Below are 24755 nucleotides of genomic sequence, written 5' to 3'. Positions count from 1 at the left end.
AGCAAATGCAGCTCAGGAAGTGAGGCCAAACTCCAGCCATGGGGCTCATCTGTCCTTTCACATTTCTCCAGACCTTTCTTCATGTGTGGTTTACAATCTGGTTAATTTTATTTCTTTTATTTCTAAAATTTCGCAACCTGAGCTCCAAAGGAATTTGACTCTGATGAGTATAATCTCAGGTCAGGTCACAAATATCTAAGATGTCCTGTTTTAAGATCTAAACAATCATCAACAGAGAGAAGGAATGAGACTAAAACAATGAGAACAAAAACAACACCTACTGTTGCTTCCGTCTCCATCTGTTTTCTCCACAGGAGAGCAAACATTACTCTACTAACTCTTTTTTTTCTTTTCACTACACAGTTCCACTGCCCCACTAACAAAGCCACCCGCCCGCCGCCATCTTCTCGCCTGCCTCGTTCACCAAAGCTGTACGGAAGCTCCTTCCCTTTGCCAGATGCTGTGAGACTCTGGGCCAAGTCGGGCACAGTGGGTGTCTGTCAGTTTTGGGCTCGCTGTCGGGTGAGTTTATCTGTCATAGAAGGCGTCCTTACACTGCCGCCCCTGAAGGGAGATTAGACACGCTGCACTGACTCTCTACCTCTGTCTATCTCTGTTTTCCTTCTCTCTCCATATCTCCGGCCCCTGTCTTGTGCTACCTCTCCCCTTCAACATTCTCTCTCTCTCTTGCCTCCACTGTCTCTGTCCTCCATCTCATTCTCTCTGCCCTTCCCTCCCGCTATTTGTCAGTGTGCGCTCCACTGAGCCAGGACTGTGAACAGGTTACAGTAGTGGAGAGGGGAGGTCCACCAGGATCAGCCAAGCGAGGCACAGATGGGCCTCCTTGTCCATTCAGTAGGACTGTTGACACAGGTTAAAGCATAAAAATGCACATGATTCATTTGAATCCTTCCTTTGAGCTACACTTGGCAGCTCAGCTCGTGAAATAATATCGGATAATGGGTTGAATAATGCTAGAATGACATGGCAGTCACGGGCAATATCACCTTCTCCCACGTATGCGGCATCCAGTGAATTCAGGGACAAATTTCTTCAATATAATTGAATTTGTAACCAGGCTTTCTTGAGCTCACTGTCAAAAGGATTCCTCTCAAAAAGCATGGCTAATAATTAGCCATTCGGGAAAATTAAAACTTCAAAATAAGTCATAAAACTCTACTGAAGGCAGTCAGACAATAATTGCACGGATGGCAAACCCCCATATTATCAATATAGCAGTTATGGAGTCTGTAGGCACGAGAAGCTGAAGTAAACTAAACCCAAAACAAGGTTTAATCTCCTCCCTGCCAGCACGGCATAAGACATTTTTCATAGTGAATTTTATAATTAGAGTGTTATCCAACTTGTGCCGTCCCCCAAGTGGCAGCGTTGCCACACATAAGAGGAGAAGGCCGCTTGGAGGCTTTTCCGAGCAAAAAGGCATATGTAATGAGTCATGAGGTCTCTCTACACTCCAAATGACATTAATTGCTGTCCAGGCAGAAGCTCTCTGGAAAACAGCCAACACAAGAGCAGGTTAGGGCAACTCAACATTGGGAACACTGCACAACAGCCACATCTTTTTTTTCTTCTTCTTCTTTTTTTTCTCTCTCTCCAAAATCAGATGTCACTGCATCTCGTGTATGACAAGAAAGGCTTTTCGTCAAAGACAAAGTGTCTTATCAGGGGCAGGGAAAATATGATGAATACTGTATTTTAGAGTTAATCTGTCAAGCGAATGAGCTGCTTAAACCATCAAAGAAGTCAAGGAAATCATGTCTTTCCTTTCTCTTCGTTGGCCAGTCTGACATGTTCTAGCAAGATGTGAATAAATTAAAGATAACGTGGGAAGCATATGCTCTTGAGCCTTCAAACCAACTTAATCAAAGGAGTCTTGTGAAATTCAGAGAGGGGGGAGTTGAGGGGTCAAGAGAGCCATGCTTAACATCTGTCATCCTGTGCTGACTCATGCTGCCATGGCCACAGGCTTAGATCCTCCACAGGGCTTGGCTGTGGGGCGTAGGGACACTGTATTGACACGCACAACTCCCACTGACTATATTTGCTTGCTAAGTCTTGGCCCTAATTTTGGTTTATATTTGCTCACATCACCATCATTTTACTTTCACTCTTTCTTGGATTTTTAGCTTAAAATGGTCTATTTATGTTTCTGCAAAACAGTTAAATTTAATGAGGCAGAGGCTAAGATGTTGTGACTTTTAGTTCTCGGGTTGTTTAACTTCCAAAAAACAGTACCATTCTCATTATAATCTGCTGCCTAGCAAACAACCTCTCAGTTTAAGCATCCCGAGGTTGATCACTTCACTCAGACGTCCTAAAAATATTCGTACAAAATTTCTCAGTTTATGTCTAAATGATTAATATTTTCTGTTTAAAAATTCTGGAGGATGTTTCTTGGAAAGAAAGACACTCCAAGTCCACCCATTACAACTAAGATTAACAAAGAGCCCAGTACAAGTTCAAACATAGTATTTGGCATTTAATCTAACAGAGTCCTTTGCAAATATTTGCACTAAGCAAACATAGATGTGTTGAATGTAATAAGAAATGAATAATCACTAACCTTCATTACATATTTATCAGCTGGGCAGGTGGTAACCTGAATGATGTGAATATATACTGCATGTCTGTTGTCTTTTTAATCGTGAGCAGATAATTCCAGATTATGGATCACTAGGTAACGGTAACTAGGTAATCACTTCTCAGCTGTTACTTTTCCATGAAACATGATGTTGCTTTTGGCTTCCTGCTGAAATGTTACTTCTTATGTTCTTTAAGAAGTAACATATAAGTAAATATTTGGTCACTAGATTCTAGTTACTAACAACTAAGGGCTTTACATTTAAACTTGAAGGATGTATTAAATCCAGGAGATTGTATATTGAACCCCAGTCTGAAGTAGCCAAACTCAATCTGGCGAGTCTTGTAACACTCCATTCGGGTTTCATTATGAGGCATATCTGAACCGATGCAAAGTAAAAAATACCTCTGCATGTAATTGGACAGTCCTACAACCAATCAGAGCCATTTTGTTGTGAACAAATTGAATTCCACAGCGTTCCGATGAAGTGTAGGACTATGCTGGGGTTACTCTTCTGTCCGTCACTGCATAAAGCCCACTTACGATTTGATTGACCCAGCAGATCTTTGCTGGGATATATTCAACCCTAAACGGAGCAACTCCAGACCATCTCTACCGGAGACATTTTATGCCTTCCAGGCTATAGTAAATATGTTTGCATCTGCAAAACAACTAGAAAATAAAGTGTAATAAATTGTAATACAGTTGGTTTTGTGAGTTCATAGCAGAATCTAGATTTGGACTACACTGTAGCTGCATATATACAGAGGAACTTCTTTGTAGAAAACATCTAAGAGAATTAAACCAAGCGAAAACCTCTGGGGCTGAAAAATGAAACCAACGAGAAGTGCCAAAAAACTGCAGTTCCTCAAATGAGCGAGTCAATCCCCACTGACCTCCATGTTAAAATGCCATCTTCACAGCAGAAATAAACATGTTTACAGCCTGCTACAATAAAACGACAAGACATTTTTGGTCCCTGTAAATAATTTCTCCATTCAGGACTACTGTACGGTGAATTTTTGTGTAACTCACACATTCAGCATCATTAAAAAACAGCTTAAGGTAATGTTTAGTTTATTTCCACTGTATTACTTTGTTTAAGTTCTGCACAATGCAGAGAATTCAGTCAAGATCACGTACTGATTAAATAATAGAGTTCCAAGCATGGCAGCATATTTTTCCTTTCAGTTTTCTTTGATTTAACCCCTGATCGTCAACCTCAAAATGAACCCTTGATGACCCAGACAGAAAATAACCAGTCGAGGAGCATGTACGTGCACATCTCAGAGTCACGCAAACTATGTCATCAGGATAAAAAGGTCGTAACCCTATTGGTCGACTTGGACGTCCAATCAGACTGGGTTCTAATGGGGGCCATGGCCTCTTTGGAGCCGGCTTTGACCTGAAAGGAAATGTGCTCAGTGTGTGTGTCGGTGTGTGTGTTGCCAGAGACAGAATGCATTACAGAGCAGGAGCTTACACTAAAAATAGAAAAGATCTTTTTTTTTTTTTCCCCCCACCACAATAAAGAGACAGAGGAAATGGCTGAGGGCAATGCAGGAGCAGAACCAGAGATGTGGGTATGAAAGACTTTGCTGTCATGTCCTTGGCCATCCGCCCCGCTGGCTGCCCAGTACGTTTGAGGATCAATAAAACTCTGACATACGCTCTATAACCTTCAGTGATTCAGTGCTTATAATAATTCTACACAAGAGCCATCCAGGAGGAAATATCTTTTATCCCACAGATTGGTATTCCGATGATCCCAGCGTCTTAAAAAAAAGCGATATCGTCTTTTTTTGTCTCCCTGTCAATAGGGCTTTGTCATGGCGAGAGTCAATAATGGGAGGATTAAATAAATACAAACTTGCACTTGGCAAAATGCACAGGTACTCACTTTCACATTCACTTTGTCAGTGAAGGAGCTTTGCACTCAAATTTGATCCCCCTATATTTTTTTTTTTTATCAGTGGGAGAGAGACAGAGAGAGAGAAAAACAACTTTGTGTCTTTTTTTTTTTTTTTTTACCAGCAGGAGCTTAATCCTCAATGAATACATTTGCTGTGCGTACGTATGTGTATGTGCGCGTGACGTTGAGGGAGCCAATCTGCCACACCGCTGCTGATACTGAAAGCAGAAGATATTTTTTTTTCTTGCCTTCTTTCCGCTAGATTTATTTTCTAATGTTGACGTTTATCACTTGAGCAGGCCTGCAATTCATCATCCCGCTTCTCGTCGATAATCCGAAAGGGAGTCAATTTGCTAAAATGCGATTCTCTTTCTTTTATTTGGTTTTCTCCCCTCTCTCCCCTCTCTCTCTCTCTCTCTCTCTCTCTCTCTCATCTCTGTCCCCCTATCTGTCGATGCTTTGTCCTACGGCGGCTCAGGTGAGAGATGGTAGAGAGTGGCTGTAACAGGGTAACGCCGAGGCTCGTGGGAGGATTTAGGAGTGTCTTTGGAGATGAGATGACACTTAGCCTTGTGCGTGAGATACACCTCAGTCACTTCCAAATCCCCGTGATCTTTCATTAGGTGCTCATCATAGGCTATCCCGCTCATCAGTCAAGCACACGTGGCGTTGTGTCTGGATGTATAGAGAACATTATGATGTTTCTAACCCAAGCCAGGTGCTTTATTCTCAGAGCATCAGTCGCCATCTAAAGGTCAGTTCATGGTTTTTATGTGCATGTATGCTCACATTGGACACAAAAAAACACACAGGACTCCCACTGATGGGAGCTGGCTGTGGCTTTGTGAGTTTTAAATACAGGACTGGATAGCAGCTAGTAACAGACTGGGTCATGTCGATGCCTCCATTCTGATTTACTTGTTTGTCTCAGACACATTTAGAGGACGTAGAAAAGAGATTTCTGGAGAATCTAGAATTCATATGTGAATCTGTGTGTCCCAGTACTCTTTTAGCCTAGTATTCTGTTAATGATTAATTAGTAGGTGTCTCCTGCTGAACGTGGATTTTCCCTAAAGGGTTCAGTGCAGGCCCTCGTGGGCTTGAACAGGTACGTTGGCAAACATAAACTGGGCTCCAGAAGGTGCCACTACTGAAAACTGTTTATTTGAGCACTTCTGTTTGACCGTGACATGTCATCCTGAACATCTCATTAGACAGTTGCCCTTTCACACGGCGAGTAAAAGCACCTGGAGTTGACTGATAAGATCAACTCGCCTTTTAGCTCTGGACTGGTCTGCAGCTACTTAAAAGTGAAACTACAGTACAGAGTAACAGCACCATAGTCACACACACCATCTGAGTGCCATGGAGTTGGTTTTGTTTGCAACAAAATGGCTGCCACCAGGGAAGCGAGCCGTTAGGAGTACTCTATTATATCTGTTGTAAAAGATACTGACAGCGAAATGACTTTGAAGGCATTTGTCGACAAGCAGGATGCTTTTGCAGTTCTCCCTACAGGGTTAAGCAAAAGCTTAATTTATTGCTCTGATTGGTTGTAGGACTATCCAGTTGTGCACAGAAGGATATTTTTTTTTTCTCTATATAGGTTGAAACACACCAATTAATTAAATCCAAATGGTGTTTAACCAGACGCACATTCTAATAAGTATTAAGTCTGGCATTGCCAGGATAGTTAGGACCGTAATTTTGTTCAGAATTGGAGGCTGTGCAAACCGATAGCGTGCAGTCCAAATAGTGTCACCTGCTACGGGTTGTACTTACAGATAAACCTGTATGATGTTGGAAATTGTAAACAAAGCATTTGTTACCTAATTATTTGTGAAGATAGGAAATTATGGAAGTATTTTCAAATGTACAATAAGGACTGAGTTACATTTAGGTGACTTTTCCAAATTGAGTTAGAACTAATTCTCACATCTCTTCCGCCGTAACACACAAGTGAGCAGAGCTTTGAAGATAAAATGGCATCCACGGTGTTGACCACAGCCTGTCCACACCTTTCTGAATATAATCTAATAATATAACCCCACCAGGAACTTTAGCGGAGTTGTTATTCGCACTGCAGCTAGATTCAAACCCATTGACCGACCAGCTCCTAGCACTCAATCTAGCCGGTAGCGTAAAAACAATAGTGTTGTGGAACAGAGGCTGGAAAAAAAGAGAAAAAAAGGGAAGATGGATAAGAAGGAGTGAGAGATAAGAGGGAGAAAGTGGGTGGTGGGGCGTCAGAGTGAGACAGAGAGGCAACACATAATTTAGAATTCACAGCCAATGTGCTTGTGTGCCGAGACCTATCTGAGCCAAGTTTGTCTCTGATCCTGCTCTGAATTCTAAAATACCCACATCGCTCTATCTCTCGCCCCAACAACTCCTTCCCTCCCACCTCTTCTGATTCTTTTTTTTTTTTTTTTTCTTCTTCATTCAGACTCATGTATTTGTTCTACTTTTGGATGTACATGATGCTCTACTCCCCGTCTCTTTCATCTTCTCCTTCTGTGTCTTCATCACTGTGAGAATGGGATTCATGTCCTACCATGAAGCTGTGAAAACACGCGCATCCCTCAGGGGCTTGGCTGTCAGAGAGCAAAGAAGCTGGAGGCAGGCCCACTGTTTGTTGTCTCTCATTGAATTTTTCATCTTAATCCATGAAATATACATTGCTGCGGCCAGGGCTAAGGCCGAGGACCACATGGGCACATTGTAATAATGTTACTGTGTTTGTCCAACTTGAGCAGTTATTACTTGCTGTTGAGGGTGACATATAGTGTGTGTGTATCAGGAGGTCTGCTACATAAACTCCTCCTCCCAAGTGCCTTTAGTTGACATGGATGACTGACAGGCAGATGTCCCTGAAGAGCCCTTCTATCGTGTTTGGACTGTCAGTAGCAGCTTACCACGGTGTGAAAATTTGTTGAAAGAGCCTCTGGAAATGTGTATGGGTGTGTGTGCGTGCGTGTGTGTGCCTCTACATGTACATGTCCATGGCGAACAGTGAGAGACGGGGTGAGTGTGAGTGAGTGGTGTGGGTGGGCGTGTATGAGAGCCAGGGAGGGCGAAATAAAGAGTACAAGCGCCCGTGTTGTGGACATATGTTTGTGTGTATCCATGCATGTGCTGTTTGAGAAAATACAAGACACAAAAAGGCTTTCGGTGTAATGCGCGTTTAAGTGTGTCCGTGCATCTTTTTCAGCTGAAGTTGTTAATTATTAATAACCGCAGGCACCTAACTCTCACCCCCCTCTTTGATTATTCCGTCAAGTCACGAATGTCAGTTGCAGTACTTTACCAGAGGAGAAAAGAAGTAGAAATCAGCACTGGAACAAGTATTTTTTCCGTGATATTGAGCACCCTTCGGCTAAAAAAAGGGAGTTTTTTTTGTTGGAAACAGAGCTCAGGATTTTAAAGACGAATGCAATGTTACAAGTAAACACGTGAAAAAAAATGGATCGTTCTTCTTCTTAGTTACAAGAGCACCATTAAATTATTGCTGAAGGTCTACTAAGGGCTTTAATTAAATGAAATGTGTTGGTCACTAAAGTACATATTGTTAGCCTCATAGCATAATTGCCTAAGTCATATTTTAACGTTTTCGGAAAACAAGAAAAAACACAATTTTTAGCAAGCACATTGGTATTTTATTGATATTGTAACAGTGGCCAAAAAATGACTTAGGCAATTATGCTATAAGGGTAACGATATGTACGGCGACTGATATTTCCAATAAGAAACGTACTGACTTTAATCAGAGGCTATTTCGGTAGAGGACTGCAACAACAATCACATGAAGCTCAATATTAGCAAAACCAATTAAGTTGCTGTGGACTACTAGAAGAACAAAAGGCCTTCTATTCTGGTTATCAACCAGGGACAGGAAGTTAAGATCCTATTATACATTTGTGTGAAATTTTGTCATGATTGGCGTAAGAGTTATGGCCAAAAATGTTTTGTGAGGCCAGAGTGGACTCAACATCTCATCCCTTTATCTTTAAATCCAAGTGAACGCTTGCGCCAGATTTGGAGAAATGACCCATGATGTGTTTCTGCGTCACTCATGAGAAAGGGATGAATGAAAGGACAATTCCAAAGAGATTTCCACTCTCTTTAAAGAATAACTAAAACTGAAAGACGTGTTTGTTTTATTCTATTAGTAGGCACTGCACTCAACCTGGCTTACCAACCAAGTGAGACAGACACATGCTTCGTGGCCCCAGACTGTCCGAAGCCCCGCAAGTCCCAAGTTCATTGCAAGTCAGATGGTACTCTTTAAATAATTCCATAATTTTGTTTTTCCAATTTTCACACAATTTAAGTACAAAAAGGCAGATCCAGGATTATTGTTTATTTGTAGCCCTTCCTCGGACACTTATAATGTAATTTTAAGACCTTTATTATTTTAGTTTATCCTTTGCTCTCATGCTGCATGTTCCTAACTGAAATGCTGAAAATCTGGGGAGAGGTAGTGTTTTTCCACTGGTGGACTTGGAAGCTAATTGATAAGTTATAAATCATTTCTGGACTTCTAGCGCTTCAAGTATGTTTTGATGTTTTTTTTTTTTAATCCATGACTTTCTCTTCAAGTATTACACTTTGACTGACAGCAGAGGTGCTGCTGAAAAGATTAATGATGGCTCTGCTCTATTCAAATGTCCCGGTAATCCATGACAGTGTGACAGTGAGTGGAGCTGCATAGTATCAGGACTCTGAAACTGAAGCAGCCGAGAAGAGTAGAGGTAAAGGGAGAGAAAAAGTTGAATGGTGCCTCAGTAATAGGAGCACTGCTTGTGCATAAAAGAACAATAGGTAACATGCAGTATATAGTGTACAGGGTATGGTGGTGATATATTTAAGAGCTAATTTATGAGATGTTATGACGGGTTAAATCAGCCGTAACCACACACTCTGCTGTGCCAACCACACACTCTGCTGTGCCAATCAAATAGTTTGGGTGGGACTTAAGCGGTAATGGACAGAAGACTAACAGCAACATAGTCATAGACATCATCATCGTCATGAGAGTTGTGGAGTTGATTTGGTTTACAACAAAATGGCTCTGATTGGTTGTAGGACTATCCAAATCCATGCGGAGCTGATTTTTTTTCTCTCTGACTGTTGAAACACACGCCACATAATGAAATCCCAAATGCACGTCACCAGACTCATATTCTATTTAATCAGTGGTGACACAAAATTTTCCACAGCCTCTTCACTATAAAGCATAATATTCCTCTCAGAGGTCATTAGTGTTATCAGAGCTAAATTGTGATTATTAAACTGCTAAAAGACCTCACATAGGCCCTAAAATACCCCCCAAAATACACACACGCACACACAAATAATCCCTTTTAAGGTTCATAGCTTCTAGTGTAAGTACACACTTTTGCATGTATAGCACACACATATGTCCACTCACCATCTGGTAGCTAGTATGCCAGTTAAGCTCAGCCTGCTGTGAACGGTCATTATGTTAACATTGTCACCCTAGGGAAGGCATAATGTTAATAATCTGATATTATATGTACTGACCTCAGCTGTAACAACTTTTGCTACTCCCACATAATAATCCTGTAACGATAACATCTTTGCTGTGTAGTTTTACCAACAGTCATAAGCTGAAATAATAGAGTCGGTTATATCACCTGGAAAATCAGAATAACAAAGCAGAGGTGATCAAAACGACTCGGCTGTTCAGCGTCATAAAAACACCGGTTTGCCAACACAGTTACAATAACGCTGACTGCATGTACTGCAAGCAACTAGTTGCAAAAAACAGTTGCAAGGTATATTTTGCCTGTTCTTTATTTCCGCGGGGGGAATCAAACGTGGGAGGTAAGAAAATACAAAGTCAAATAAGAAGCTGTAATGTTATCAGAGGCCATGAGCCATAACTGTGATAATATCTATCTCTCCCTGCCGAGCTAGGGTAACTTGATAGAAGCAATACGTTTCTGGCCACATACGCGCTGATGCACACAGGTACACATCAAACATCTTATATTAGGTCTGTCAGAAGGAGAGCGGAGGAGGAGGAGGGAAGTGGACGGGAAACAGACACTGCTGGATGGAAACACAGAAAGACAAGAGAGGATCCAGGTGGAAGGAGAAAGACATGAATGGGTGTTAAACTGAATGAATTATGCATACGTACTTCTGCGCTTGATTGTTGAAATATACATGCACGTGAAACAGCTCTTTGTAATATAGTAGCATTTACCATCTACAGGCACTCATCTCCTTCCACATCTTGTGTCTGCACTAGGCTTTTCAATTATCCAGCAGCCGCACCTTTCGTCCCCGTGAATTAGCATGAGGGGAAAACTCGAGTGGGTGATGGAATTCATTGCGTCCATTAGGAAACAGGGGCCTGATTGTCAATGTATGCTTCTGAGACGGAGAGAGAGAGAGAGAGAGAGTGAAGGCATGGAACGGAGGTGGAAGTGTTAACGTATGTGTTCCATGCGCGCAACGTGAGATCTGATGAAAAATCTGCATCTGTCTGTTCATTTGAGAATATTCTATGAACACTAAAAACCATGTCTTTTATTTTGTGAGGTTGAACAAGTGCAAACAATAAAAATGTCAGTACTTCTGAGTGAAGCTTTTTAAGAACTTCAAATCAAAGCAAGCAACGGTGAGCGTTAGGCTCGAAATGTTAAAAGCAAACAAACAAGTAATAAGCCGAACATTACAAAAAGAAAAGTTTACAGTTCAAACAGAACAGAGTTCCCAAGAGCAATGAAATCACATCCACTACTTAAATGTCACATTTATCCCCAAACTGGAGTTTTCGCTGTAATGACTTTGGACTGAGTTACCTGTTACAGGGATTGTGTTGTAATACTTGCAGTCTTTATCCTGTCAGGTGCCTTGTTCTGATTTTCTCTCTTAATTGGAAACTGAAAGAGCTGCCAGACATGAAACCCGATGGAGCGTTGTTAATTTCAGCTTTGCATGACTCCGACTTGTCACCCCCACAGAAGTGAGTTTATCTGGGCTCACTGGGGGCTTGGTGAACCAGGCTTTAGCTTCTCACTTTGTCCTCTGTGCTCTTTAAATAGGGTGTAAGAAGGAAACATTCTAGATAGTATATACTACAGCACATAGATAGTAGTTACTATTCTAGCAGCATCCTTATCATGTACTTTTTTTTTTAAATTTAATAATTGAATTTGACAATATCCCAGTCACAATATTGTGCCTTCAAATGACTAGTTTTATTCTTTAATATTCAAATAATTTAGTAACTCAAGCCTTTCACCTGTAGTTTTATAACTGTAATAAGACATTGTCAATGTCTTAAAAACAATGTCTTTATATTGTGCTAATTGTCTTCTACTACTCTTATACAGACAAACAATATATCTTTTTCTGTGTGGCACAGATGAGCTTCTGAAGGATTTCACTCTTTGCGTGTGAGCGTGTGTGTTTGTGCGCGCTACATCTTGGGTAATCTTCACCTGCAGTCAAATGCGGTCCCTGGTGAGAGACTGTGTGACTCAGAACTGGCACATCTAGCCCACAGCTCAGAGTTCCTCTGTCATGCATTTAAGCTCACACACAGACTTTAACGTGCTCGCACCATGTGTACACGCTACACACCACGCTACTACTAATTGTTGTAGTGTTACCATAAGCAGCCCTTTTGACTAATCCTACACTGTGACACAAACATATTTAAGGTGACAGTTTTAGGTTTTTATCTTAGCATCAGGTAAAGTGTTTCTGTTGGTACATGCAGGTATCCCCGCCTCTCTTCATTCCCCTCTACATTCAAATGAGATCAGCAACAGCAAAATGTCGCCCTCACCTCTGCAAATTACCCCAAATGGCCCCTCAGATTCCAAACCAAGCATGCAGTTGTTCTTAGCAGTTAAAATGTAAACACTACAATCAGCATTTTAATTCATGATTGCCAAACAAGCCGTAAGCTAATCACGGAGAGGAGATAATGAAGAAAGCAAAAGAGAGAGGAAGACTAAGGAGGGAGTTGGTGATTAGGGCTTGCCTTGAAGCGTTGGCATTTTTTTCTATCACCAGGCTCTGCATGTTTAAGACAATGCCTTGAACGCCTTTGTGTTTTTTGGGGAAATGGCAAGCATACTAAAGTCAAAGTCAAGGTCATTGAAAGCCACGTTCTCCTAAATTAAAAATGAATTTGGGGTATCTGTAAATGTAGTATAAAACCGCAGTTATTTTCCTTTCTGTTGACTTTACCGGATGACATATTTAGCTATTAAAGCTGCTAAAGTGAGCCTACCTACATTTTAGTGAGCCGCCTCTTAAGTAGTGACCTAATACTTGTAAAGGCTGAGGTAATGGCCCTGGGCCCGCTAAGACCTTTGGTTAGACATATATCCAGAATCGACAAGCGTAATGCCTTTAACCTTTTCCTCCAGAGTCATTATTAAACGCGGACAGCAAAGACCTGATGTCTGTCATTAGGAATGATTATCTAATGACATTTCAATCAAGTGTGCAATCTCTGCAGATTTCAAAGCACCTCTAACGCAACTTTGAGCAAAGCTGTTCTGGCTGCAAACTGCACAATACCCCTATGGTTGTCGGGTGCCTTCTAATATCACCACAAATACAGATCTTGAGGAAGTGTCTAATGTGGGGCAAATGATAATGTAATATACAACTAGCAAAACACGTGAGACGTGAGGTTCATTCACCCCAAGAAGAAATCAGCGAACTTGTGGTAAGTATTCACTCAACACCTGATCAATTATTTACAGTTCACCTGTGGCCAAAAAATATCTAACTTTCTGGTTCAATAACAAAAACAGTGTAATTGTGGAAACAGGGAACCTCTCAATGCCACAGCTTTAGCCAAGTATTTTAAAGTTCAAGTCTGCAGTCGTCATTAATATTTAACGGACCCGCTTTGTTTGTACACCCTTGGCTGTCAGTAAATCATTTGAAATATTAGCAGCGCAATGTTAGCCACGCAGCAAAAAAAAAAAGAAACAACGTGCTGGTGCTCTGAAGGAATCAGTGAAATCTCCAGCTGCTTTTCGCTATTAATAAATTCATTAGCGCATGAGACTGGAGGAATGAAGACATTCACCACCCAACGACTCGCAGCCAAATTATAGGAGATACTCTGCTTGGCTAGCGCTGCTGTGATATAAAAAAAGGCAGAATTAAAAATGCATTTCTTTTTCTTCCTTCAGGGGATGCTGCATTTACTCAGACGGTTAGAAACGCGCAGGGAGGCGTTCCCCACGTCATCCTCACGAGTTACTGCACAACTCTGCCATTTTCTCGATCCATGCCACTCCACTTTCTCACCTATACGCACATGCAGACACACATCAACACATTGCTATCTCTCTATACTGTAAAGGCAGCTCAAAACTGCTTGCTGTTGGCCCTCATCTTTGCAGAGCAGATGGCTGCTTTTCTGCACCACATGGCCGGCACTCAGGAGATGAGGGAAGCTCTTTAAGAAGAAAAAGACTTTCAATCTGCTTTCGCAACTGTAGCTCCCCCTCATCATCACATCTTTTTTCTTCTTCTTTTTTTTGCATGGCGTCAGCAGCAACTCCACCATCCTCAACCACCAGCACCTCTACATACCTCTCCCACTGTGATTTGACGCTCCGCATCCATCTAGCTTCTGCTGATGATTATGTAAATACTTAATGCTTATGTAAACGAGTCAAACACAAGGTTGCAATGTGAAATGATTAAGATGCTGCATGGCTGCACAGTTGACTGGCCAAGAATTCCAACACGCAGGCCCTGTTTTCTATCATGTTTCTCCAGCATGTGGGAACGCGCTGCATATGTATGGAGAGCTACATTTATTATTCATGCTGAGAGTTGGTTTGAATGTGGTGGAGAAGTGGGGTTATTCTTGAAGCAGTTGGTGAGTGGAGAGTACAGGAGTGAGTTATAGTTTTGTTTTGCTTCTTCTTGGATAATTCAGCTTTAAATTCACCATGGGCTGAATTTGGCCCGGAGATTGCCACCGGGAAAGGAATGATTCGGAGGTTTGTTTGGGGTCGTCTCCTTGGTTGTAATGCTTGAAACATATGAATGTTTATGGACGGCAAAACACAAGCTGCTGAACAATGTTTCTGAGCGAATAAGAGTAATACATACAATGTGGAGCATGATGTAGTCGCCGAGACGCGGAGCGCTGTCGATGCGGACCAGGATGCCGTCTTTGATGGTGGTGCTGAAGCCCACAGCCAGACGGTCCGTCCGTGTGCTCGGCCTCTCGTTATTGGGCCACGTGTATGTGATCAGGCCCCCTCCTTTGCCAAAGATGTAGGTGGTGCCAGCTGTGGAAATAAAAAAAGAAATACATTAAAAAAAACTGCAGGAATTAAATTTGTTGCAGAGGAAATAGAGGCAAATAAAAGGAGGTAAAATTCAATTGCGTGATAGACAAACAGAGTCTAACTAGACACCAGGGAGCACAGCGTTGTCACAAACAAGACACGTTTCTGACAAAACCAGAAACTAAATTCATTAGGGGCTAAATCTACTGTAATTCCTTTGCAGCTACCTTACCGCTTATCTAATTTAACCGTGTGGAGTTCTATTTTAGGAGTTTAATGGTATTCAGCCACCGCCACCTTTTTGGGTAGAAGTCAGCGGCTCCCCTGGCGCCATCTATGACCTATCCAGCTCTTAAATATAGCTCCTTTCCTGGGAATAACAGCCAGTATGGCCAGGATCGGATAAGTCTCCAAATCCTCATGTATTATATATGAGACCTGCAACCAAAGAACAAAGGCTGGCACAAGTAAGCAGAGAAGGGAGAACGGGGGGATCGAAGAACCTTTGTCGGGTTAATTTGACAAATGCGGTGCAGAAGAAAGGGCGTCAGTACCAGTGGGGGGGTGGGGGGGGCTCACTGGAAATTTTGTTATTATATCCCCAACGATGCATTTATGTCAGATTAGAACCTCTGACAGGATCAAGCTCGGGCCCGAGCCACAGAATCTGTGAAAATGTCTTGTAGATTTCCATTTTTTATCATCGCATGGAACGGACAAAAAAGCAAAAACTTTCACTGTGTGGTAGCGGCGACGGATTCAGCTCCAACTTCTAAATGTTCCCTAGGGTGTGTCAGAATTAAAGCACTGAATCCTTGAGCTGCTTAGCCATCTCGTCCACATTTAGGCAAAGATAATCGAGAGATCAAAGGCATTAGACCTACAGCAGGCAGACTGGTGGGTGAATCAATATGGGAGACAAAACAGACTCCTGTGGCCTAGGGAGAGTGGAAAGCATTTGGCCCGCCTCAGAGGCTGACAGGGGATTGCTAATGAAGTCTCTGAGTTCTTGCATCAACGTATTAATTCATTTTTTTTTTTCTGCCTCCGTCAACTCTCTGCCTTCCTTTCTTCCGCATCACCTCCCGCCCCCCGCCATTTCTCTTTTCCATTCGCTGCCTCGCCAAGTCACCTGAACATCTGTTTGGCTGCGTGATGGGTGCCCAGCTGTCTCACTGTTTCCCCTATGAAGCGGCCAACAATCTGCTTTGTGGTCCATAATACCCTGGAGACTACAAGAACATATGGATGAGAGGGACTAAGAGAGAGGCAGACACTCTATTGACCAGATGAGCATCTCTATTTGCCTTCAGGCACACAAACAGGTCTGCATTTTACACAGCTCAGGTGTCATTGCGAACCACCAGCTAAGGTCGTCGGTGTGACATGAAAAATATCTGAATAAGTGAGGCATCCTAAGCCATAAAACAACTGCTTCACTTCTTGTAACTACTGACCATGAATGGATGGACCACCCCCTTGGAGAATTCATTTTCTCCTGCACACCAGCCGAACACGATCATGTATCACCTGCCTTAAATAGCACATTTCATCCATGGCATCACGTCAGAGAGCAAGGCCCCGATGCAGGCGACAGCGACGGATAGCAGCCTGCAGCCAGGCTGCACCAGATCCGCCTCTGCTGTCTCAATGCCTCAAAGTTTCTTCTTGCCAAAAGAGTTCAGGCAGACTTGGGATCAGTTTCCCCGGCAAACGAGCAAACTTCGCCTATCTTATCTCACACACTCTCTTTTTTTCTGGAGGGGCTGACGATGATGAGCAGCAAAGATACAAGCACCCCGGGGAGCCAATTATCACATAGAGGAGATTTGCTTAGTGTTTCAAGAAGACAATGTTCGGCATGAAGCACACAAAACAAGCAGCCACGCGCACAACAGCCGACGCGCACACAAACAGGCGGGCTGAAGTCACAAATGCGCATCGTGATGCTCAAGAATAAAAGTGTGCAAACACGTGTGCATACACGCAAACACTCAAAACAGGATGCCTTCTCACATCCAGTCACACTAGAGGGTGATTATCTTGCGCAAGTACAGCGAAGAGAGAGAACCCGAGATCGCCGAAATGTAGCACATTTCCCTAACAACCTGCTGGGCCCAGACTGCACCGCTCTGCATTTCCACCCAGAGAGGGAGTCCACTGCATACCAATTCACACATTCATTGCGAAAGTATCCGAAGTGGTGTCATTTCCCAGATTTATCTGATTTCAACAGAGAGAAAGAGTTGTACGGATGGTTCACCACAATAAAAAAATGTAGCGGCCAGGCTAAACTCAAGGTTAAGAGTTTTATTTAAATAGCTCCACTACAGCAACAGGGCTTTGCCAGGCGACAGGGCTTTTCTACTCAAGAGTGGATCTAATATAATTAAATTTCAGCAATTTTGCAAGGAGACTAATTAGAGGGTGAGGGTAAGGAATGGCACATTTTAACATTTTGAGCATATTTTAGCGTGCATGCTCTCAATTACATTAACTAATACCCCCTTGGGTATTGATGCGGACATCAATCGGTTAATAAATAAAATCTTTTCAATGTCTTTAGTCACCCCGGCTTTAAAAAAACAGCTAAAGGCAGGAAGTAAAAATGGATAAAGGGTGTAGCTTTTCTTAATTAAAATAAAACAAGTCAAAACGCATGTTTTGAAGCAGGCATGTTCTCTAAATCAACGTGAATGTCTCACATTAGTATTTTGGTAAAAACCTTTGAAAATGCGGTTCCAATTAACAGTAGGAGCGCTACAAAAAAATGCATTCATCATCTGGAAAATGACTTGCCTCGTTAACAATACAACCTTTCTGTGTTTGACAGTATGAAGGGCTTGTACACCTGCATTACCTTGGCTTTCTAACAATGCAACAAAGACTTTGATACAACGAGTTTATCCACCCAGCCACATTAAAAATCATTCAAGTAAAAAGCCGTCAAATTTGGTCTTAGCTTATTGGAAATGGTTTCACTTTGCTTGGGTTTTACTATGTCCCATTCTTTCTCTATATTTGTTAGCTATTCTGGTCATTCTTGGCATTCTTTAAAAAATGGGCACCATTCAGTCATCACTGCTGACGTGGTCGAAAAAGGAAACGGCAGTAAACAGAAGTGATGGGTTTCGATATACACGTGGCTTTCACAGCTATGAAGCCTGGTGAAAAGCCAACTGCGGGGAAAATATCATCAAAGGAATCAACCCTACAAACAGATTACTGCACAGGATGTTATTTTGGTGGATCAGAGGGGACTTTCATCTCCATCTTTGAATAATGCAATCTTGTGATGGCCAGTGGGTCCTGGAGACAGGCCATCTGAAATCTAATTGTAGCACATGGGTGCCCCATTGGTTTGGCAGTGAAAGGACGAGATAGGGCGCCTTTCGGGAAGGAAAAAAATATATATATTAAAAAAAAATAGCGACTAACACTGATTTTCTTTTATTTTTTCTTTGATAGTGGACAATACATTATGGTTAAATACCTCTAAAAAAACAATGATGTTATTCTGAAATAAAGGCAATGCACTGATGCATTGCTCTCTAGGGTTGTGATTCATTGCATCTGCAGCATGGCTCCGTTTAGAGACAAACTGTAGATGAGAGACTAGGTCAAAGCCTTGGCCTCTATTTCACAGAGGTCCCCTGAGGCGTGGAAGAGCAGACAGAAGGTCAGGACACCTGTCTGCAGAACAGAACTATGTTCTGTCCTTCAGGCCCCCACGTGACATTACCCATGGAGAGGAAAGACGGAAGAAGAGCATAAAGTATTTTCACACACAGCCAGAATCCATAGAATGTCAGAGCTTTCAATATACTTGATCAGCGGGGAGACATCTGTATGGGCACGACACAAAGGCACATTAAGCCACCGCTGCAACTCTCAACTTAATAGTGATTGAAAAAATAATGAAAAGCATTTACATATATTATTTACTGGAATGTGCACTCACTGTCCTTGTTCTCTATCTTCAACATACGCATTTACAGGGCAACAATGCTATCTATAAAAGAGCAAAGAGAGGAGGGAACAGTAGGGTGGTGGTTAGCACTGATGCCTCACAGCAAGAAGGTTCTGGGTGTGACTCCAGGCCGACTGGGGCCTTTCTGTGTGGAGTTTGTGTGCGGGTTCTCTCCAGGTACTCTGGCTTCCTCCCACCGTCCAAAGACATGCTTGTTAGGTTAACTGGTGAGTCTAAATTGGCTGTAGGTGTGAGTGTGAGTGTGAATGGATGTTTGTCTCTCTGTGTTAGCCCTGCGACTGGCGACCTGTCCAGGGTGTACCCCCCTAACTGCTTGTATTCAGACTTCACACCATGCTGTGATAAAACCCTGTGCTTAGAGGTAGCAGACGTGCAGCAAAAGACTGGGCCTGCCTGTCCAACTGCAAAGAGGTGGTGGTCAATTTTTTTTTTGTGTGTGTGAAAGTTGAGGAAGCCTGTGCCCAACCACAAAGGAGAAAGGCACTACTAGCTCCCTGCAAGTAACTGAACTGCTGTGGGTAAACGCTCCAAACTCCAGGCCTCTGTGTAAGTATTCACACGCACACACGCGCTCAAAGTCATCTGCATACACACGTCCCAGCTTCCCAACACGCGCACACACTTCCTCTCCTTTCTCCTTGCTGTGTGCGTGTGTTGTTTATGTGCTTTTATGTCTTTCCCCTTGTTATCTCTCGGGCTTTCTGCAGCGCTGGCACCCCGGGGGACAGAGAAAGAAGACAAACACGGTTTGATGTGGTCGAATTTTCTGCCATCGGAGAATGAGGAAAAGAAAGAGGAGCCTTAAAAAAACATCCTGAAAGTGAGATGCAAAATGTAATTGCCTCCTCAATCACATTGAAAAGAACTCTATCATTACAATACTTCCCCCTGCCGTGCTTCCTACACGGGGAATTATTAGGCTTGCTGTCCTTCACACAACTACAATAAAGAATCATTAGCAGAGGAATCGAATTGTGAGATACTGAGCTGTGTAATCACTGGGATTTATCTCCATTTTACAACCTCTTATCATTTCATAATTCATACTTCCAACTGTTGCCTCTCCCCTCTGGGATAGAGTGAGGGAAGAGGCTGATGATTGAATGCCCACTCTCTCTATCTCTCTCTCTCTTCTTCTCTCTCACTCTATCTTCAATCAGCTGCCAGAAGCAAGTTTAGAGGAAATGGCTAAAATACTCTCCAAGGCTGTTTCTGTGTGTGCATGCGTGCCGTTGGATTTTAATGTGTTTATCTGGTATACATGTACACAAAACGCTCACCGCACATGACGGCTGCGTGTCTCATCTCTCATCAGTGACACTGAAGAAAATGCAGAATATGATTGATGAAAGGCGGTGTGTTGTGAAGGATGGCTATGTAAAGAAAACAGCCAGCCTCGAAAGATTTACACTGTCTGTTTGCCTGTTATAATAAGCAGTAGCATTTGAACACTATATGGGTTCACGCGCCAAAAGACAGGGGTAATGGAAGAGGAAGACAAACGGAAAGGAGAGACAGAATGGACGGAGCGTACATGGAGAAAAGACGAGGGCTTGTCTTGGGCAGCCGCAGCTCGATTATGATGGATGTGCAAACCGCAAACACAAAAAATTCAGATTACCATCCTTTTGTAACTGCTCCACGAAGATTACATTTAAAAATGTAACGTTCAGGAATAATTCAGATGTGTGAGATCTATGTGACTATCTTGTGTCAGGTTTGGTTAGGGAAGGAAGAGTTCATGCGTAAACTTAGAAGAAAACTTGCACGAATGTCTTAAGTTTTGAAAACCTATGAGGCGACTGCACAAACAGTCTGCAATTACGGCTTAGAGAGTTATTGCCCAGTCTGCACAGTGCGCACAGAGGATTGTACGGCTTACTCTACAATGTATAACATTTTGTTGGCGTCATATTCTGACTTTATGAGCCAGAGCCCACTAGCAAATGCAACAAAGCGAGGCAGAGGCTCAGGCGGCGTGTGCTGCTTGGGCTGCAAAGTAGCACCGGTAGCCAGGATGATAAAGTCTGAGCCGCTGGGCAGCAGCTCTGCTCTCTGGGATTGAGCAGTCAAATAGTACAATGGAACTATTTGTGCTACATTTGCCCAACAATGCCAACAGAAGCTAAGGCCTCTCTGCTGCTGTGGGATTGAGTGCCGACAGTTTTATTGGACTTGTTTCTCGGTGCCGGTGTAAAGGGAGCGCAGGTGTGTGACAGGAAACGACGGACGTCAGTTATGAACACAACAACATATTGTACAGCCTGTTGCATTTCCTCTATACGACTGAAATCAACAATTATTTCATTGTCTACTCATTTGCATATCATTTTCTCAATGAGAAAATGATTAATCATTAAGCTTGTTAAATGACTAAAAGTGAAAAAAATGCCCATCTGTTTGTTTTCATCAGACTAATGCTACAAACAAGTGGCAAAGAAAGACATCACAACTTCACACCTGAGAACCAGTGAATGATTTGTTTTTGTGCTTTTATACAAATAATGTTATTCATATCAGCACTACTGGTTCGGTACACCTGCCTAAAAATAGTGATTCTCATAATGTCATAATGATATCATTATGTGAGCTGGTAGTAGAGTATAACAGTAGCTGTCTATGTTGAACACACGTACCAAGGGGATTTCATTTCCTCTGCTAATTTAGACCTCATCTCAGACTGACGTTGGGTAGGATGTGCTGGGAATTACCTGTTGGCTATTTGTCAATTTTTCACTTGGTTTAACTTTATGCCTGGGACTAACCTAGCCAACACAATGAACTAGGTAAAGGACCTCCAACGGCACAACAAACATCGAGAGGCTCAATTAGAAAGTTCTTATCTTTCTCGTCACCCTCCATTGGCGGGGCGGGGGGACGTACTTGACGTAGTTCGATGGCGAACAGCTTGACTCGCCATCTGTATCGTGTTGTTGCGACAGAAGAGGGGGGATGCACTGAGCGGCGAACAGGGGAGAGTGGAGAAAGAGTCACTTTTTTGCAGGAGGGGAGAGGAGGAACGTGGGAAACGGAGAAACGCAGATGGAGAGCGAGCCAAGCGGCGTGGAGTCTGAGATGTTCCGACCCCCCCCCCCCCCCCCAACTGTAACACTGGATCCTTACTCAGACACAGAAGAACAGGACGATCGCCTCACAGACACCCATTAACCAGGCAGTCATGTATCCTCACTTCAGCCTCATGAAACACTGCAGAGGCGCAAATGTGAGTACACAGAAGTGAAAATGCCCACACATAGACACAGACTTGAACAGCAGAAGGTGAGCCATAACAACTCCCCTCTCATTACTGCGAAACTCGGATAGCCACTCTCACCCTCCTGCTCTCTCCTTCTCCCCCTTCTCGTGTTCCCCTCCTGCTGCATTACTGACACTCCTCTCTGTTGTAGCAGCAAGCGGACAGAGAGGAAGGGCTTTAAATGATTTTTTTCTCGGTTCTCTGGAGATGTCAGCTCCTATTCTCTCTGGTTGGAAAAGGAAAGAAGGAAGGGGGTCTGAGGAGGATTTCAGAGGCTGAGGGAGTAAAGAGAGAGGGAGGGGGCTGCAGCTGAGATCCGCACAGCACTCTAGGCTACAAAGAAGACCTGTCTGCTGACTTTAATGCTGCTTGCTGCCACCAGTAGAATTTTTAGAGAGCGGAGAGCGGCGTTGCAAAGAGATGAAAGCAAAGGAGGTACAATGTAGGAAAGATGCAGAAGGATGCTGGCTAAAAGAAGAAGAGACAGACAGGGACGGGCGGCAAAGGTGGAGCAAAGTCAGCTTGAGATGGAGTAAACACACACAAACTGCAACTAAAAAGCCGGGACACTTGCACGCTAAAGCTCTGTAAAACCCGACTCAATCCCACTCCTTTCCGTGATACAAAATTAGCATTCTGTCAGCTCCGGTGTTGATGTTCGCACCGCTCTCAGTGAAATTAGGACATGAGTGTCTCCTTCCCATCATTCATAATGCATGACACACAGTGTGTGTAAGGCATATATCACTTCAGAGGCAGGCCACACCAAACCCTGCTGAGGATTAGGTGAAGAAGATCTCCTGAAGAATAAGGGATTCCAAGATGGCTCCGAGTGGAAGCATCATTTATAATTGAACCTTCCCCAGAGGATAGTGCAGCCTGTCTGCCTTTTCCAAGGCTTCACGAAGAGCCCAGAACTCCACTCTCCCTCACTCTCCCTCACCCTCTCTCTCCACCTTCTCTCTGCAGTAACTGAAAGCCCCTCATACACAAATACAACACAGCAACCTCAGCTGCTGATCTTATCCCAAGGCCTTTATGACTCAAACCACAGTTGGACACACTTACTCACTCTGAACTTTTTACAAACTTGTATTTTTTTGATCCAAAGACTGGGAAAAAATTTGATTTCACAGACCTGGTACTGGAACATTGTGTGTGTAAAGTCCTTCACGAAAAAAATTAAAAAAAAGTGAATCAGGACATGAAAACAAATTGGGAAAAGCCACAAGGACAATTAAAAGCTTTACTCATTTATCAAATGACAGGCTCACAAGAGAAGGACAAGAGCTCCATTAGAAGAGCTCCAACAGTTTTTATTAGTGGTCCAGTGTGTGGCCCGCTTCCGGCTTAGAACTGGTTCTGCAGGAATTGTATGCCTCCAAAATAATCAGTTCCTCTAACGGAGGCTCCCGCACAGGGACCCAGGGCTTTTTCTCACGTTTCTGCATCACACTGTGACTGCGAAGCGCTTTAACAGGGAATCACACAGAAGAAGAAGCAATCTAAGGCTTGGCTGTAGTTCACTAAACGAGATGAGAATGATGCCCATTGTGTGCCCAGTATAAAATGCCCATTTATAGCTTGATCATCACGAATAGGAAACTCTTTGAAACATCTGAATCGAAAGGGAAGTGGAGAAAGTCAAAGTTAAAACTTACCCGTAGGGATTTTTAATTGTGAGTGAGTCACATGTTCAAATCAATGCTGCTAACACATCCAGTAAGTGAGCATATTTTTATCACATTTTCATCATATGCATCCACCCTCACACCCCCACACCGTGCAAGAGTGCAAATAGAAGCAACATGCTCAAACACCTGCGTGCCCAACACGGTATTAAGTTCCAAGACTGCCATGTTTTCTCGACCGCCTGCGTACGAGTGCTGCTGGCGCCTGTGTCTGTACAGAAGAGTTTTTTAACTTCATCCCTCAAATCTATTTATTTACTATTTATATTCTGTCTCATGTTATACAAGAAATTTATTCCTCAGCGTTCAACATGTTCAAGTCAAGTGTTCTGACAGATAATAAAATGGCCGATTTGGCTAAGGAAACTGTATAGCACTACCTTGTCCAACACAAACAACTGATCAGCAATTGAAAAGGGAATCGATAATGAATTAGATTAGTTAGCAGAATTAACCCTGGCTGACCACTGATGTTGATCAAATCTAATCAATTCCCATCCCGAGTCATCCAGCTGTTTCTCTGAGAGTACAGCTATAAGAGGTGTTCATACAAAGACGGCAAACAAGAAACACGGATATGAACAATTTCCCCATATGACGGAATCAATAGACCTCAAGGAAACAATGTATTCAATAAAAAATTTAAACATAACACAACGTAATATATATAAACTTAAAATAACATCCTAACATGCCCTTCATGTCTAAGATTGTTTCTTTTTTATTAATCTCTACTGTTTATTGGACCTCTTGTTTGGTAGTTCAGTTGTCTGCTTAGCTTTCTTCCAGTACACAGGAAATACACAGGGCTGCAGTTCCCTCTTTTCTATAGGTTGATTAAGACCCTCTCTTGAAACAAGTTGGCTGAATAAAGAGCAGAGTGTTCCAGTGAGGCAGATAGCACTGCAGAGTTATTTTTCACATCATGTCAACAAACCATGGCAACAAATGGATTTTGCTAGTTCTGTTTGTTCGCCTCAGACCAGCTGTTTA

At 42.8% G+C, this 24755-nt stretch overlaps 1 protein-coding gene across 1 annotated transcript in view; it reads right to left on the bottom strand.

Annotated features, from left to right (window-relative positions):
- Nucleotides 1-24755, bottom strand: part of nrxn3b (neurexin 3b) — a gene marked incomplete at its 5' end in the record, with an annotated part of 269437 nt that overhangs the window by 52399 nt on the left and 192283 nt on the right. Inside the window, one exon of the mRNA XM_084560987.1 lies at nucleotides 14643-14824. Within this exon, the coding sequence (XP_084417113.1) occupies nucleotides 14643-14824 (182 nt within the window). The remainder of the gene's footprint in view (nucleotides 1-14642; nucleotides 14825-24755) is intronic.

Source organism: Chelon labrosus, assembly GCF_963514085.1.
Source record: "Chelon labrosus genome assembly, chromosome: 14".
Lineage (NCBI taxonomy): Eukaryota > Metazoa > Chordata > Actinopteri > Mugiliformes > Mugilidae > Chelon > Chelon labrosus.
This window is presented reverse-complemented; position numbering and strand designations above follow the sequence as displayed.